We start from the raw sequence: 18395 nt of genomic DNA, 5'->3' as shown, positions 1-18395 counted from the left end.
AATGTCCAAATGTGACTGAAAGATTAAAATCCCATAATGTAATTCAAAAGCATACACAATAGAAGAAAAAAAAATACTGAAAGTTGCAAATTTACAAATATTTTTCACAGTGTAGTTTATAATGGGTCACACAAATAAATCTCAAAAATGTCTGGCGGCACAACAGTTTGTTTTATCATTGATAATAATAAGCAATATTACAATGAATTTTAAAAATAAATGATATTTTAAAATATATTCACATAGAAACGCTATTTCAAATTCAAATTACATTGTTTTGATCAAATAAATGCAGACCTAGAAAGTTAAAAACGTTTTTGACTAGGAATTGACAAGTTAAATATAAGTTCAAGTAAATTATAATGAACTAAATATGCAAAATTAGTCTCTAAACTATTTTGATTTAAAAATGCTATATGAAGCTAGATGGCTTATTAGCTTATACATAAATAAATCACCATGCTGGCCTATATATATATATATATATATATATATATATATATATATATATATATATATATATATATAAAATTAAGTAACAAACTACGAGGCTGGAATCATTAATTAATATTGAATCATCATTAATATTAATGAGCAAATCTGATAGGTGCCCACCCCCCTACTGCTCAAGTCATAAGCTTCCAGGTCTGGCTTTTCAAAACTTAAAACTCAAAAATTGGCAACTTAAATATATATTCAAGTAAATTATAATTAATAAATTAGTCAAAATTAGTCTCTAAACTATTTTTTTGTAAGGGAGGAAGAATACACAACATATAATTTAAATCTCTAAATTGCTAGATATCTCCCAAGTTAATCACCATGCTGGCCAGGCATTCAGCAACAAACTACGAGTCTGGAATTTAAACAATATCATTAACATTCATGAGAAAATCTGATAAATGCCCACTCCTACACTCCTCAAACCATCTATAAGCTTCCAGGTCTGGCTTTTAAAAACCGTCTTGACCTTTAAAACGTCTAAATGTGACTCAAAGTTGAAGAAAATAGGTTCTGCAGACTCCCACGGAATAAACGCAGCTCCCCAGAAGCATTTATCATGGGAAGTCTTCACCCTAGTTTCCAATAACCTAGAAGTTTAAGCGCTGACTGGGCAAGTGATCAGAAATTTCCATCAAAGAGATTTATTATTCCGGGCCTTTTTATAAAGGGTGATTCAAGCTAGTTATTTTAGACGTTTGGTCCGTCAGAGCTGACAAGTGTGAAATGAGGGGCTGTCTGTGTATTACGGGTCTCATGCGGCACAACTGCTGCAAATGGGGTATATGCAGTGTTTTTTAACCAATGATAAACATTTATGTGAGTGTTTTTAATTTCATAAGGTTCCTTTTACAGCATCGATCTTGTAATGTAATTAAAATACAATCAGTTAAATAGACTTAAGCATTCATTAAGTTTTTTTAAGCATAAACGAGATGAATATTTAGATGCAAGCACCGTCAGTATATACTAGAGTATAATAAATTTCCATATTTTAAAGTCCCCATGAACTGGAAGCAGCAACCTTTTTTTCCGCTTTGTCCCTTTATTTATCAGGGGTCGCCACAGCGGAATGAACCGTCAACTTTTCCAGTATATGTTTTACACAGCGGATGCCCTTCCAGCTGCAACCCATCACTAAGAAACACCCGTACACTCTTATTAACACTCATACATTACAGACCATTTAGACCAATTCACCTATACCAGATGTCTTTGGATTGTGGGGGAAACCGGAGCACCCGGAGGAAACCCACGCGAACACAGGGAGAACATGCAAACTCCACACAGAAATGCCAACTGACCCAGCCGAGCTGCGAACCAGCGACCCTCTTGCTGTAAGGCGATCGTGCTACCCATTGCGCCACCGTGAGGCCTGATTTTACAACGTATGATAGAAAATATATAAAGGAGGTATATAAATAAAACAGGCTTCTTGGCATTGTTTGGGGACCCCTAATTCCACGGAGCCCTGTTGTTTATCTCACTTATTGGTTAAGTCCGCCCCTGCATATATCCCATTGAATAAGGCAAGGCAAGTTGTTTGGCACATCTCATACACAATGGTAATTCAAAGTGCTTTACATACAGTGGGGAATATAAGAATTGAACACGTTTTTTTTTTTCCTGAGAATATTTCTAAAGGAGCTGTTGACATGAAATTACCAGATTTTGGTGAAAACCCAAACAATACAAACTTAAAAATAAAACAAAACAAAAATCAGAAAAATGAGTTGTGTAATAACAATGAAATGACACGATGGCAGCTTAAAGACGCCTCTCATATTTAGAATGAAGTCACATGCATTGCTCCGGTGCGAGTTTTTCACAGACTTTAACAGAGAGTAAAATATTGATGGTTTTGTGAGTCTCATCTATCAAATCTGATCTTTATTTAGTATTTTCTATTGGATTCGAGTCAGGTGATTGGCTTGGCCATTCTACAGCTTGATTTTCTTTCACTGAAAGCATTTGAGAGTTTCCTTGGCTGTGTTTCAGATCATTGTCTTGCTGAAATGTCCACCCTGGTTTCATCTTCATCATTCTGATAATGTAGATGTTGGACTGAAGCAGCTAATATTCATTTACAATAAGGAAGGGAAGAGAGTTGCTGAAGAACTACTAAGAGATTTCAGCTGCTGTCTGGGCTTTCACTGCTATTCCACACTTCCCTTTCTTCATGCGTTCAACACTTTTTCCCTACGTTATTTCATTTTATTATACATAACTTAATTTGTAAACTAATTAGTCTTGTTTCCTTTGCATATATGGGTTTAACTGGTTATCAACCTCTGGTGAAAATGTCAAGTCAACAGCACCTTTAGAAATATGCTTTCTGAGAAAAATGAGGATGTGTTCAATACGTATTTCCTCACTGTAAATAAGAATACAAAAAACAAAAACTAATAAAAGAATAAAAAAGAATAAAAACAGATAATAATTCTCACCGATGCAGGTTGGCGGACTGGGCTGCCAGTAGAACCTGTTGTCCACCTGAATGCAGGTGATTCTGGGTTCACCTTGGAGGTCGTAGCCTGGATCACACGCGAAGGTCATGGTGTCGCCCGGTTCCTTCCCTTCTCCGCTGCGGCTGCCATTCATGGGCGTCCCGGGATCCCTGCAGGCGGTCGCAACTGAACCTGCATAATAGGAAATGATGACCGGCTGAGCTCACTTTTCACTTACCAGGATTTCTCCACAGGAGGTGGCATTTCCTGCTTGGAAATGAGGTTGCGTGGCCTCGGTGCCGCACAATGGCTCACTGGGAGCTCTGTCGAAGCAGAACGCCATCTAATGCAGGTCTGAGATACAGTGCGGCAGCACCGTTAGGCTGAATCACTCACTAATGGAGGTATTCTTATGCATTTACTTTGAAATTACTTCTCGCTTCTTCGAATAGAGGAACCGTTTTTCTGTGCAAGCATCCTTTTTAGACAGTTACATTTAAAATGCGTCACGCAAGAGATAAAATGCTGTAATAATAATAATAACAATAATAATAATAATAATAATAACAATAACAATAATAATAATAATAATAATAATAATAATAGGGATGTCCCGATCAGATTTTTTTGCCTTTGAGTCTGAGTCATTTGATTTTGAGTATCTACCGATACCGAAACCCGATCCGATACTTCTATAATACATAAAAAAAATAAAGAACAGTGAAGAAACAGATCCAGGATGTTCCTTATTTCTTAATTTAATTCACCTGATTTTAACATTCAACAACTCTGTTAACAAACAGAGCACTTCTGTGAGGAAGCTTGAACAATCAAGTAATAAATAACATCAATCCGTCACTTTTGGACTTTGGTGCAACATTAAATATAAAAGGAATGTAATATAAAAACAAATAGCACCTCAACTTAAACTACCTGGCAGGCAATCCCAAGTTTACATATCTCACAGTTTGCTATGGCAATGTTGTCGTCATCAACTTTATAATATCTCCAGACCGCAGACATACTCGTGCTTTCCGGTTCAAGCTGCTTCCGTTTTTTACTTTTCCGGCATTTAACCAATAGCATCTCGGTCATGTGATGTCATGCCCCACACGTTGCTGTTTCTGTGACGTCAAGAAAGAGGTCTAACTCTGTGCCTAACTATAGATGTGTTAAAAAATAATGAGAATATATAAATATACATATATTGGAGTCCTGATTGGGAGGTAAGATCTGATTCTGATCCGAGTCTGAAACCACATGATCGGGCCCGATTTCCGATCAGTTGATCGCATATGGATATCCCTAATAATAATAATAATAAAAACACAAGACAATGCTGAAATATTTTCTGCCAAGTGAACACCTATAAATTACATATTCAAGGTATATGAAGTACCTATGAATAAAAAAATGACTACTTTTGTTCAGCAAAGATGTGTTAAATACTAAACACAGTAAAAAAAAAGTGATTAGTTGACTTTACATAAAATAAGTGACTAAACCTCATGATTTTAAAACAAGTAGCTGACTTTATTTAAAGTGAGTAAACTCGTTCCCCTAAAATATTTAAGCAAGTAATGCCACAATGTAGTAAATAGTGGACTTTGTAAGTGGAAAACCCGAATACTTCACTGGCGAGAAAACCGACAGACCATTTGCAGCGCGAGGATAAAGAATGAGCCTCCTCCAATGTTTTTGTTTTTTCCTTGTTTTTAATAACACAAATATAAATATGCATTAAATAAATACTACTACTAATAATAACATTACACCAAAGCTAATTGTCATGAATAAACTAAAAAAAGCCCACCGAGATGAAGGCATGGAGGCAGTGGTTTTTAAATTTATGTTGAAAATAATAATTTTTTAAAATATTTTGATCCTTTCTTTTTTTATTTGTAAAGATATTTGTGTATTGCTGTACAGCCTGCATGTTTTAAGCCAGGGATGTCCAAACTCGGTCCCGGAGGGCCGGTGTCCTGGAGAGTTTAGCTCCAACCCTAATCAAACACACCTGAACCAGCTAATCAAGCTCTTACTAGATATACTAGAAACTTCCTGCAGGTGTGTGGAGGCAAGTTGAAGCTAAACTCACCAGGACACTGGCCCTTCAGGACTGAGTTTGGACACCCCTGTTTTAAGGAATGTGTAAATGAGGCGCACAACTAACGTGCTCTGCGCTGGACCTGCTTTCAGCTGGTCTATTGCGCAGTCTATATTAGTTCCTTAAAACAGCAATGTGCCAACAATGCGCCTTAACACACCTATTTTCTAGACCGAAACAACCATGAGTACACAAAGTGGCACAAATGGATTTGTTATTTAAACATCAAGGCGGAAAATGGGAAAATTAGAGTTGCGTTGGTCTGAAAATAGCAACACGTTGTGAAAACACGTCTTGCGCTTTATTATGCCGGGTGTATGATAGGGCCCTGAATGACAATGGTCTACAGCAGAGGTCACCAATCTTGTTGCTGGAGGCTGGTGCCCTGCAGGATTTAGCTCCAACTTGCCTCAACAAACCTGCCTGGGTGTTTCAAGTATACCTACCAAGTAAGACCTTAATTAACTTGATCAGGTGTGTTTGATTAGGGTCGGAGCAAAAATCTGCAGGACACCGGACCTCCAAGAACAAGTTTGGTGATCCCTGGTCTACAGGAACGCAGAACACAATGTGCTCTAACCAAAAAATCTGCAAAGTGTAAGGCCGCAAAAGGTGAACCGTGTTATAGCGAGGGACCATTGTATTACTTTTTTTAAACTTTATTTGGGATAAAAAAAATGTTGCCTTGGTGAGCTTGGTAATCCTCTATTAAAAGTTTTAAAAACTTTACCACCACTTAGTCTTCTGAAAACAATAAAACATTTGGATTTTAATTTTATGCACCAATGTAACCTCCCAGAAACAAACAACCTTGTACAATATGTGTACTGAAATGCTTCATTACAGAGGAATCAACCGAACCAACTCTAATTTTAACAGAATGCACATATACACCATTACCCTATTTTAAAAATGACTCCAGTTCAAAATATTATAACAAATTTCTGTCACGCCATGCACTCCAACTAATGATGCATTGCCATTCACTTAAATGGCTTCATTAGTCGTGACCTTTTTAATTTTACTTGCTACCTCAGTGTTGAACTGATTTCAAATAAATATTTAAATAAATACATTCATAAAGTTACTTACTTGAGAAGTCAATGGCAAAACCAGATTTGCTAATGTAGAAGTCTGTCTCAAACTGGATGGTGACCACATTGAGAGTGCTGTGAATGCCGTCAGGTAACAGCGAACCGCTCACTTCCTTCAGCGCCATCTCGTTTTCCGGGTGGCCATCCCAAACCTTCAGGATATCATGCGACGCTTCAGTATCAAACGCCAGGAACTGCAGACTAAAGAAACAGATCTCAGTTAAGCCTGATTCAGACTCTGTGAAAGACAAATGCTCAGTAATCCAATCAAATTACTTCAATTATTTACTGATATTCTGTTTTGGTTCCATTTTGTTCCACAATAGTTCCATCACTACAATAATAAACATTACTTTAACGACTAATGCAAATATATTTAATGCATCTATTCATGTTTAAATGTAATGGATACCAGGTATCATTAACAGATCATTAACACTCCCATATTTCAGACTCACCCTTTCGTTTTGTTATAGACTCTATGTTATAGAATTTGTATCTATTTTCACAAAAATGATTTTTGTCCATGCTTGTCAAGTTGCCAGACCTTGTTCATCACCTCACACAATTGACAAATTATCCAAATTTTGAAGCATTTTTTCCTCTCAATCTGGCAACATACATTACAAAGTTGTGCTGTTGATTTCTGCGAAGACAGTAGTAACGTCAGTAGTAATAGCCATTTATGCCTCATTCACACCAGAAGCGACTTTGTAGCTGCCTGTCGCTTTGGGTGGTGACCTGCTGCAACAGGTCTATGTAGGTCTACAGCACGGAGAATACAACCAGCCTCTGAGCGAGCTGGGAGAGGATCACGTGAGCTCTACAGATGCTCCTATTGGCTGACGCTCAAGAAAGAGCTTTGTCACATCGCTGGACATGCCCACCTGGTTGACAACGGACGCTATCGCTCACGTAGACAGAAGTAGCCAGAAGTAGCTCACTCTCAGTTGAAATAAACAGTCGCTTATCGCTTTACCGCTGATAATCGCTCGTAGTGTGACTGAGGCTTAACAGACAAATACTCAGTAATCCAATCAGATTCTTTTTTAATTATCATTAAAACATACCTTGCAACACCGTCCCGTTTTATTATAAACACATTTACAATCTAGTTATGAAAAATTTATTTTTGTTCATGTTTGTCAAGTTGCCAGATCTTGTATGAAGCTCATCACCTCACACAACTGACGAAATATTCAAATCTTGAAGCTTTTTTCCCTCAATCTGGCAACATACATTACAAAGTTGCGTTGTTGATGTCAGTAGTAGTAGACATTTACACACAAATAGTCAGTAATAAAACCAGATTACTTCCAAATTGCTAGCATGTATTACATGTTTAAATGCATTGTATTATCATTAAATATAAACAGATACTTTACAGACAATACACTAATCCAATCAAAGTACTTATATTTTTTACTTATATTCTGTTGAGCTGGTTCAATTTTATTCTATAATACCAATTAATCACTACATTAATAAACATTACAGTAACAACTGATATTTACCAAATATATACCGATACAAATATATACCGATATATATATATACCGATACATATACATATATATATATATATATATATATATATATATATATATATATATATATATATATGTATACACTAAATATTATTTATGCATGCATCACATTTTAAATGTAAACTTTCACCAACAGCAATAAATTCCAATGTTGTTTTTGTTGAAGTGGCATTGGTATTAAAATTATAATTACTTGTATTATGATTAAATATGAATTAATACAGATACTTAAGAAATAAATACTCACTAATGCAATTAAATTACAGTACTGACATTCATTATTTACAGTATATTCTGCTTAACTGGTTCCATTTTGTTCCACAATAGTTTAATGTTTTATCATTAGTCCACCTCATTAATAAACATTACTGTACCAACCAATGCAAATAGTTTTTTAATGCATGCATTGCATGTATAAACGAACACTTTTACTAATAGTAATACCTTCAAATGTTGTTTTTGTTGCAGGTGCATTTGTATATATTTTTTATTATCATTAAATATGAATTGATACAGATACTTTACAAACAAATTCTCAGTAATCCAATTAAATTATAATACTGACATTTTTTTACTTGCAGCATATTCTGCTGAATTGGTTCAGCAGATCGCACTATTATGTTTTTCTCTCCGTTTAATTCTTCTATAACCTGTTTTAACACATTTTAATCTGTTTTAAATCATTTTTATTATTTGTTTTTATTTTTCTTATACTTGTCTCTTTTATTCCTGTTTATGTAAAGCACTTTGAATTGCCACTATCTATGAAATGTGCTATATAAATAAACTTGCCTTGCCTTGGTTCCATTTTGATCCACAATAGTTCAATGTTTTAGCATTAGTCCACTTCGATGATAAACATTACTGTCCCAACCAATGCAAATAGTTTTAATGCATGCATCACGTTCACAAGTAAACTTTTGCTAACAGTAATACATTCAAATGTTGCTTTTGTTGTTGCATTTGTATTGACATTATATTTGTTATTGTTTTATCATTAAATATGAATTAATACAGATACCATACAGATAAATACTCAGGAATCCAACCAAATTACTGCAATTATTTACTTATTATATTCTGTTGATTTAGTTTCATTTTGTTCCACAAATGTTTGATGTTTTAGCATTAGTCTACTTCATTAATAAACATTACTGTGACAACCGGTGCAAATATTTATAATGCATCACATTTTTAAATCTAAACTTTAATAACAATAATAAATTAAAGTTGTATTACTAGAATTAAAGATTAATTAATACAGATAACTCGCAGACAAATACTCAGTAATAAATCCAAATTACTTACATTTGTTTCTTATTATATTTAGCTGAATTGGTTTCATTTTGTTCCACAATAGTTAAATATTCTTTATTAATAACACTTCATTAATATACATTACTGTACCAACCAATGCAAATGGTTTTAATGCATGTATAAAGTTCTAAAGCTATACTTATTAGTAATTAATTCTACTAACAGTTATAATACTAAAGGTTCCATTTGATTTAACTATGATTAGGATTAATTAATACTATAATAAGTGCATTGCTCATTCTTAATTTAAGTTAATGCATTAGCTAACAATAATAAATGGGACCTTTTACCATTAATAATGGTAAAGTTAAACAGTAATTAATTCTACTAACACTAATAATAATAGTTCTATTTGCATTAAATGCCATAAAAGATGAATAATACTGTAACAAATACATTGCTCATCCTTAGCTGAAGTTAATGCATTAGCTAACAATAATTAATGGGACCTTTTACCATTATTTATTTAACGCATACTTCAAACCTCATCAAAAGAAGACTAATGTAAACGCGTAAACACGCTGTAAACAGATCAAAGGCCTCAATCAAAATAAAAGGACATTTTCCGAGTATTGTACTGTAGGTGGATTATACTTCACTTCAGGTCAGGGTTGATGCAATCTCTTTAACATTAATAAGCTCGACTCTTTCCTCTGCAATTCCTCTAATGAATGCCTTGAACCGAGTCTCTAAATACCCATTATAGCTTTCAGCTCTCCGAGCCTCGATATCACTAAGACACTGACAGTATGCGTCAGGCTAAAATATGAATTGATCTATTGCCAGTGACTTAATGAGCTACATTTCCATCTGCGGGTTAATAAACACTGCAAGAAAAAAAAAAAAAAGATGATGATGAAGAGAAAATTCTAATTTGATGCAAGCAGGTTGAGGACTCATAGGCTTTCTGGTTTCAACTTAGAATATGTGCTTAAAATCAAACATAGTATTAAAAGATATGTGAATTCAAAATATTAAAGGGATAGTTCACACAAAAATGATAATTATGTCGTCATTGACTCTTAACTAAGTTTTGAGTTTCTTTTGTTAAAGACAAAAGATTATGTTTTTTTTCCTTTTTTTTATGGGGGTGGGGGGTGGGGGGGGGGGGGGTTATAGCATGGAAGTCAATGGATTTTTTTTTTTTTTTGTCCAAAATATCCTCTTTTGCATTCAACAGAAGAAAGAAATTGATAAAGGTTTAAAACTGCATGAGGAATAATGAATGGTGAGGCAATTTTTAATGTGAACTATCGCTTTATCGCTGTCTATTGCTAAACGTTGATGAAAAACTCCACACTGATGAGGGAAAACTTGGGCCCCGTTTACACTAACACGTTTTAGTTTTAAAATGGTGTTTTAGAACGAAAACGATCAGCATCCACACTAGCGTTTCACCCAGCGTTTCTGAACAAATCTGCGTCTACATTAAAACGGTAAAAACGCACATCACGTGACCATACACACCCTCTGGCATGCACTGCTGCGTGCTTTGAGCATACCCATATGAGAGCGGTGCGCGTCGGACTGTTCATCAAGGATCCACCGATGGATCTAATCTCACTATATTTGTTAAACGTGATATTTAATTCATCTTGTCTCTATCTAGCGACATATTCCCCGACTTTGGTCTTTTGAATCTATTACTTGTTCTCAGGTAACGTGTTTTGGCTGAGCGCTTAGGTTAATATATTCATTAATGTAACCACGGACACTGATTCTGCACATATGACTGACTGCTTGCCTTTATGTATAAACTTATTGTATGTTATACTTTCATAATGGCCATTATTGATTATTAAAAGTGATATTCAATGAAAGAGAGGGTATGTTTCATATTTTCAATGAAAATGAAAGGAGGCAGTAATGTTGTCGGCTCTGTTTTGTTATAAATATGCATGAAGATGACGGTCAATATTATGCAGCTACATGACGCCTCAATATTTTTGGTGTCTGTTAAGTTGCTAATATCAAAATGAAAATTGACAGTTCCTTATATGTTTTTGTTTTATTGTTAAGATAGTGAAACAGCATAGCCAGGGTGATGTGAATGAGGTTATAAAGTACAGGGTCCCTTTGAAGATTTACCAAGGAGTTTCCTAAGGAGTTTGTTTTTCATTTCAAGGTTAACATCTACAGCCCAGCCTCCATTTTCAGATATCTCAGTTTTTCCCCATCCACACTGAGACGGAGCAGCAGTGTTTTAGAATGAATACGGCCTCTCCAGCGTTTCCAAAACGATCCGTTTTCGGGGCACGAAAACTCAGGCGTAGTGAGGACGGATGGCATAACCGTTGCAAAACTTGTGCGTTTTAAAACTAAAATGTAGTAGTGTAAACAGGGCCTTAGACATTCACATAGTTCGTGATGAAGATGAATTTGTTTCTTAATCCAAAATATTTGATTTGAGGCTTAAAATTAAATTTAGCCACTTAATTTTAACGGTTCAGTAAAGACGGGGCATTTTTGACCTGAAGGACAAATGTTGCATACCAAATTCTAGGACTACAGGAGAGTTCAGTTAATATGAGACTGATATTATAATAATAACAATGTAGAACATTCCTAGTTCATTAACTTGAGTATCAGTTTAGTGATGGTTACAGAGAATTACCTCCACCAAAATAAGTTGTGCATCTGCTGAAATAGAAGGAATGTAATGATCTAATAATCACTACAATGTTGACTTGACATAACTTTTATAACAAATCTAATTGAAGACACTACACAGAGCTAAGCCATTTATCATTTATGAATAACAAATAATAAAGTCATCGCAAATTCTGTCCAACGTCACAAATTATTTTAACCCCTAGGGGTCTGAGGGGGGTTTGGGACACCCTGGCATTTATGCTTTGTTTTGTGTTTTTTTTACTCAAATAAATATACCAAAAGCTAAAGTCTGATTACATTGTATTTAGCAAAAACTGTCCATTAATAATATGAAAGCAGTATGTATGTACATACAAGTATTCATAATCATGTATTTTTGACAAAAATAGGGATATGGATGGCTAGTAAAAAAAGAATTGAATTATTTATTAATGACAATAATTATAATATTTATATTATTATTAATAATAATAATAGTAATAAATAATTTTACTACTACTACTTATAATAATAATAATAATAATACTTAATATTATTCCCATTTTTCTTCTTCTTCTTCTTATTATTAATAATAATAAATATTTTTACTACTACTACTACTACTACTAATAATAATAATAATAATATAATTATTATTATACTTATAATAAAAAATAAATAATAATAATCATAATAACAATAAATAATTTTACTACTACTACTATTATTACTTATTATTATTCCCATTCTTCTTATTCTTCTTTTTATTATTATTATTATTATTATTATTATTATTATTATTATTATTAGTAGTAGTAGTAGTAGTAGTAGTAGTAGTAGTATTAGTATTATTTTTATTAATAATAACAATAATAAGTATTATTATTGTTTATAATAATAGTACTAATAATAATAAAATAAAAATAATAATAAGTATTATTAGTAGTAGTAAAATGTATTATAATTAATATTTTTATTGTTATTATTATTATTATTATTATTATTATTATTATTATTATTATTATTATACTTATAATAATAATAATAATAATAAATAATTTTTGTACTACTAATAATAATACGTATAATTTTTAATAAAATATTATTATTATTATTATTATTATTATTATTATTATTATTATTATCATTATCACTATTATTATTTTATTATTGTTATTATAATTATACTTATTATTATTATTATTATTATTATAATCATTATCACTATTATTATTTTATTATTGTTATTATAATTATACTTATTATTATTATTATTATTATCATCAATATTATTATTATTAATATTATTATTTTATTATTATCATTATTATTATTATTATCATTATTATCATCATCATCATCATCATCATCATCATAGCACTTTTCATACACAAAATACAAAAGTAAATTTTATGCTCTAAACTGACTTTAGTTAATATTTTATTTACTACATCATCAACCTTTTATCTACAGTCCACTTGACTGTTCAGTTCATCCTTATCTACTGTAATTGAGAGTTGGATTTCTGACAGTGCATAATTCACCTGACAGTGTTACCAGAGTCCACCTCGATGGTCCACGTGCAGCGGAGGTTGTTGTCATACGGAAACGGGTATCCGGGAGACAGTATCCGTCCAGATGACTCACCTTTAAAACTTCCCCCACACTCCGCTACAATAGATCAAAACAAGAAGTTATTGCGCTGTCAAACTCCCACCCACGACAATGATGTATTCAGTTAGAGCTTTTCTTTCTCTGCCGTTAATGATGAGCTCTGTGGAGACTGGAAAAAAAAAACTCTGGTTGCTGGATCTGACACGACCACGCCACCCCCTCACCATCCCGACGTGCCAATGCAACAATGGGCCGCAATTATGCATGCACGAGACGCCGCTTTTAAGTATGCTCCTTGTGCATGTCATTAATTAATGTTAAAACTCTGTCCACATTATTTATGAGCGCGGTCTTGCATGAAAAGCACAAGACCGCTGCATATATCACACACACAAAAAATAAAAAATAAAGGAAGCATTATCATATTCATTACGATGTGGCTCAGACACAATATCTGCACTACATCACTCATTAAAGCACTTGTTTCTGTACTGCATTATAGATCAGCTGGAGCAAATGCTGATCTCATGAGTGAACAGGTGACAAGGAAAACTGCTGTCGTTACATGGTAATATAATAGAGCCAGACAAATGCTCAAGAAACATATAAAGGTCTATATACAGTGCTGTGCAAGAGTCTTAGGCCACCACCATCAGCTTTGGGAGGCTAAGGCTGCGTCCAAAATCACTACTTAGTAGCTACTGCATTTGAATTTAGTGTACTACTCGGCCATAAGAAAAGTATGTTCTATACAGTATGAATGTGAGCAGTATGAATGGAATTCGGACGTACTACATCCACCGCTTTGTCATCGTCACGTGACCTACCATCATCAGTTGCGTCGTTTCACTCCTATTCATGAATTCTCTCGCAGGGCATTATGAGATGGCGCAGCGTGCATGGGATGCGCACTTTAGAATCTCACCAGAAGTAGTCAGTCATCCGAGTACTTTTCGCATACTGATTATTGAATTAAATAAATTCGGACATACTACTCGGCTCGCACACTGATTTTAGCGTACTATATAGTATGGAAGTATGTGGTTTCGGATGCAGCCAATGACTTTTGCACAAGTCAATCCATCCATCCATCCATCCATCCATCTATCTGATCCATCTATTCTGAATGGGGGGAAATATCAAATTTGATTATTGATATGAATTATTAAAAATTAAATAAAATAACTTTGCTTTTGGTAAAAAAAAATAAATGAACGAACGGTGAACGAACGAATACAATTTTTTTAAAATTAATAAATAAACAGACAGACAAATAAAATAAAAATAAAATAAACTAGCAAATAAATAAACAAATAAATTTAGGCTGGTTTATTTGGGAGGCTAAGACTATCTATCAAAAATGCATCTTTCAGCATTTCTAAGAGTTCACATTAAAAGTGCACCAGGTATTTTCTGTCATTTTTAAATGTTCCTAGTCCCCCCTTGAAAATAACATTGCTATTGGTAAAAAATAAAATAAAATGAAAAGTAAAGTTGCAAACAAATAAACAAACACACATAAATAAATAAACACACCCACTGCACATTTAATTGTGTTAAAAATAAAATAGAATGATTTAAAAGATTAAAAAGAAAAGAGATTCAGAAAAGAGAGAATTTTTATCAAATTAAATTAAATTAAAAAGTTAAATAGCAAAAAATAAACAAACAAAAAACAAACAAAATAAACACCTCCATCACAAATTTTAGTTGTGTTAAAAGTAAAATAGCTCATGGTTTAAAAAATAACATTTAAAAAAAATAGAATAAAATAAAATAAAAAAGTAAAATAGCAAACAAATAAATAAATAAATAAATAAACAAAAAACAAACTAAATAAACACTCCACCACAAATTTTAATTGCGTTAAAAGTAAAATAGCTCATGGTTAAAAAATGACATAAAAAAAATAAGTAAAATAAAGTAAAATAGCAAAAAAAAAAAATAATAATAATACACAAACATAAAACAAACTAAAACACCCCACCACAAATTTTAATTGTTTTAAAAAGAAAAAAAAGCTTGTGGTTAAAAAACAAAACAAAAATTAAATAAAACATTTTTTTAATAAAAATTAACATAGCAAATAAACAAACAAACAAATAAACACCCCCACCACAAATTTTAATTATGTTAATATGCTAAAATAAAAAATAGTGCATGCCTATGACAATATAGAGGCTATAAAACAGTCAGATTAATATGTCAAACAATTACTGAACTAACATACAAGCCACCAGATATAATCCACACATGCAGGACTAATGACTAATAATAAATGACCAAAAATAGCAAACATCCCTAATCACTCTTTTAATAGGATCAAAGGGAAAACTCTAGAACTTTTAGTAAAATTAATATTTCATATTGCACTTCGTAATTGCATGCGATCCGTTTTGTGAAGAGGGAAAGTAGCTGTATATAGCGAGCATTTATCAGCTAGCTTTTGCATGAAATATTTAGCACAGGCTCGACGTGCACCATTTTGATGTTGAAATTCCCAAGGCGCTGTCATAAGAGCAAGTAGACCCCCGAGGCAAGCTTCCAGCATCTGCTCACCGGATTTCTGTTTACAGAGAGAACGGCTAACTTCATTCTGACTGCACTATTGTTCATCAATTTCATCATACAAAATCTGAGCATCGCACTGGACTGCCATAAATATTGATGACTCTATGAAACCAATCAACTTCAGATTCTTTCATAGTTTGTGTTTCAGGACTTGAGCTCTTTGCTGAAAGCATTGTGATCTACCTTGTTGACTACATCAGCAGCAGTCTACTAAGGCAGCATTTCAAGTGAAATGGAAGCTTGTAAGTGGCTGATTCTGAGAGGGGAAAATAGCAGCAGTGGAAATTCTCTGCTGAATAAAACACTGGCATATGGTCCAGGCTGGTTTATGCTGGTTAGAACTGGTTTTGCTGGTTGGTACTGCACCTTTTTGACTACTTAAGCAGCATTTTAAAATAATTGAAACCTTGCAAAATAAAATAAAATAAAATAAAATAAAATTAAATAAAAAAGTAAAAATTAAATTAAGTAAAAATTAAGTAAAGTAAAAATTAAGTAAAGTAAAAATTAAGTAAAGTAAAAATTTAATTAAGTTAAAATTAAAATTAAAATTAAAGTTAAAAATTAAATTAAATTAAATTAAATTAAATTAAAAATAATAAAATAAAATGTTTCCTAGGACTGGGTTGTGGCTGGAAGGGCATCTACTGTGTAAAACATGTCTGAATAGTTGGTGGTTCATTCCGCTGTGACAACCTCTGATAAATAAAGAACTAAAACAAAGAAAAATAAATCAATGAATGAATAAAATAAAATAAAATAAGGCGTCACGGTGATGCAGTGGGTAGCACAATCGCCTTACAGCAAGAAGGTCGCTGGTTCGAGCCTTGGCGAGGTCAGTTGGCATTTCTGTGTGGAGTTTGTATGTTCTACCTGTGTTCGTGTGGGTTTCCTCCGACTGCTCCGATTTCCCCCACAGTCCAAAGACATGGTATAGGTGAATTGGGTAGTGTGTGTAAATTAATGAGTATGGATGTTTCCCAGTGATGGGTTGCAGCTAGAAGGGCATCCACTGTGTAAAACATTTGCTGGATAAGTGGTTTATTTATTTCTACTGCTTAAAACATGTCGGAATAGTTGGTGGTTCATTCCGTTGTGACAAACCCTGATAAATAAGGGACTAAGACAAAGGAAAATTAATGAATAAATAATAAAATAAAATAAAATATTAATTAAATAATAAAATATTTCCCAGTGCTGGGTTGTGGCTGGAAGGGCATCTACTGTGTAAAACATGTCGGAATAGTTGGTGGTTCATTCCGCTGTGACAACTCCTGATAAATAAGGGACTAAGCCAAAGGGAAATTAATGAATAATTTTTTTTTTTTAATTAAAATAAAATAAAATAAAAAAATAAAATAAAAAAATTAATAAAATAAAAAAAAATAAAAAAATAAAAATAAATTAAATAATAAATAAATTAAATAATAAAATATTTCCCAGGGCTGGGTTGTGGCTGGAAGGGCATCTACTGTGTATAACATGATGGAACATTTGGTGGTTCATTCCGCTGTGACAACCCCTGATAAATAAGGGACTAAGACAAAGAAAAATAAATGAATGAATAAATAAAAAATGTATAATAATAATAAAAATAAGTAAATAAAATAAAATAAAATTAAATTAAATTAAAAAAAATAATAATAAATTAAATTAAAAATAAAATGTTTCCCAGGGCTGCGTTGTGGCTGGAATGGCATCTACTGTGTAAAACATGTCCGAATAGTTGGGTGGTTCATTTCGCTGTGACAACCCCTGATAAATAAGGGACTAAATCAAAGGAAAATGAATGAATGACTGAATGAATGAACATGACATATGGTGCAGTAGAGCATCCCGAGTTCGAATCCCGGCTCAAGGACATTTCCCGTCCCTACCCCCTCTCTCTCTCCCACCTCGCTTCCTGTCTGAAATACTGTCCTATCAACTTAATAAAGGCAAAAAGGCCAAAAATTTATTTTTAAAAAGATAAATAAATATAAATAAATTAATTAAATTAAATATAAACAGCTGGTCAGAACTGGTTATGCTGGTTAAAGTTTCACCTTGATGACTAGATAGCTGTATTCTAAAGCACAATTGTATTCAAAATAGAACACCAAGTCACTAATTCTAAAATAAAGTCATTTAAAGTCATTTAAATGGCTTAATACTGGCTTTAATACTTTATAATGCTAATTCTACCTTGCTGAATACATTTGCAGCTTTCTACTAAAACAACATTTTAGGAGAAATAGGACCTTTTATGTGACAAATTAAAAAATGTAAAAAATAAAAGTAAATTCATGCAGGGGGTCATGCAGGTGTTCATGCTGTAAAAATTTTACCTTGACGACTAAATAGGCAGCTGCCTTCCTAAAAACTACAATTTTATGCAAAATAGAAGACTGTCATTCAGGGGCGCCGCTAGCCGCCACGGGCCCTCAGACAAGTTATCGCGATTGAAAGTGAAGACCGGGGGGGTAGGTGATCATAGTTGAAAGTGAAGCCCACGTTTGAAAGTAAAGAACGTGGGGGGGGTTTGAAAGTGAAGAGAGGGGGGGGGGGGGTAATTTGCGTTTGTGCATTTGGAAATAAAGGGGGGAGGGGGGGGGGGTGTGGTTCA

General features: G+C 33.2%; 1 protein-coding gene across 1 annotated transcript in view; it reads right to left on the bottom strand.

Moving 5' to 3' along the window:
- Positions 1–18395, bottom strand: part of csmd3a (CUB and Sushi multiple domains 3a) — a 685206-nt gene that overhangs the window by 384253 nt on the left and 282558 nt on the right. Inside the window, exons 25-27 of the mRNA XM_056474744.1 lie at positions 13150–13276; positions 6148–6350; positions 2949–3140 (exon numbers count right to left, since the gene is read on the bottom strand). Of these exons, the coding sequence (XP_056330719.1) occupies positions 2949–3140; positions 6148–6350; positions 13150–13276 (522 nt within the window). The remainder of the gene's footprint in view (positions 1–2948; positions 3141–6147; positions 6351–13149; positions 13277–18395) is intronic.

Source organism: Danio aesculapii, chromosome 16 (assembly GCF_903798145.1).
Source record: "Danio aesculapii chromosome 16, fDanAes4.1, whole genome shotgun sequence".
NCBI classification, from domain to species: Eukaryota; Metazoa; Chordata; class Actinopteri; order Cypriniformes; family Danionidae; genus Danio; species Danio aesculapii.
Note: the sequence above shows the minus strand (reverse complement) of the source record. Positions and strands in the feature narration are given on the sequence as shown.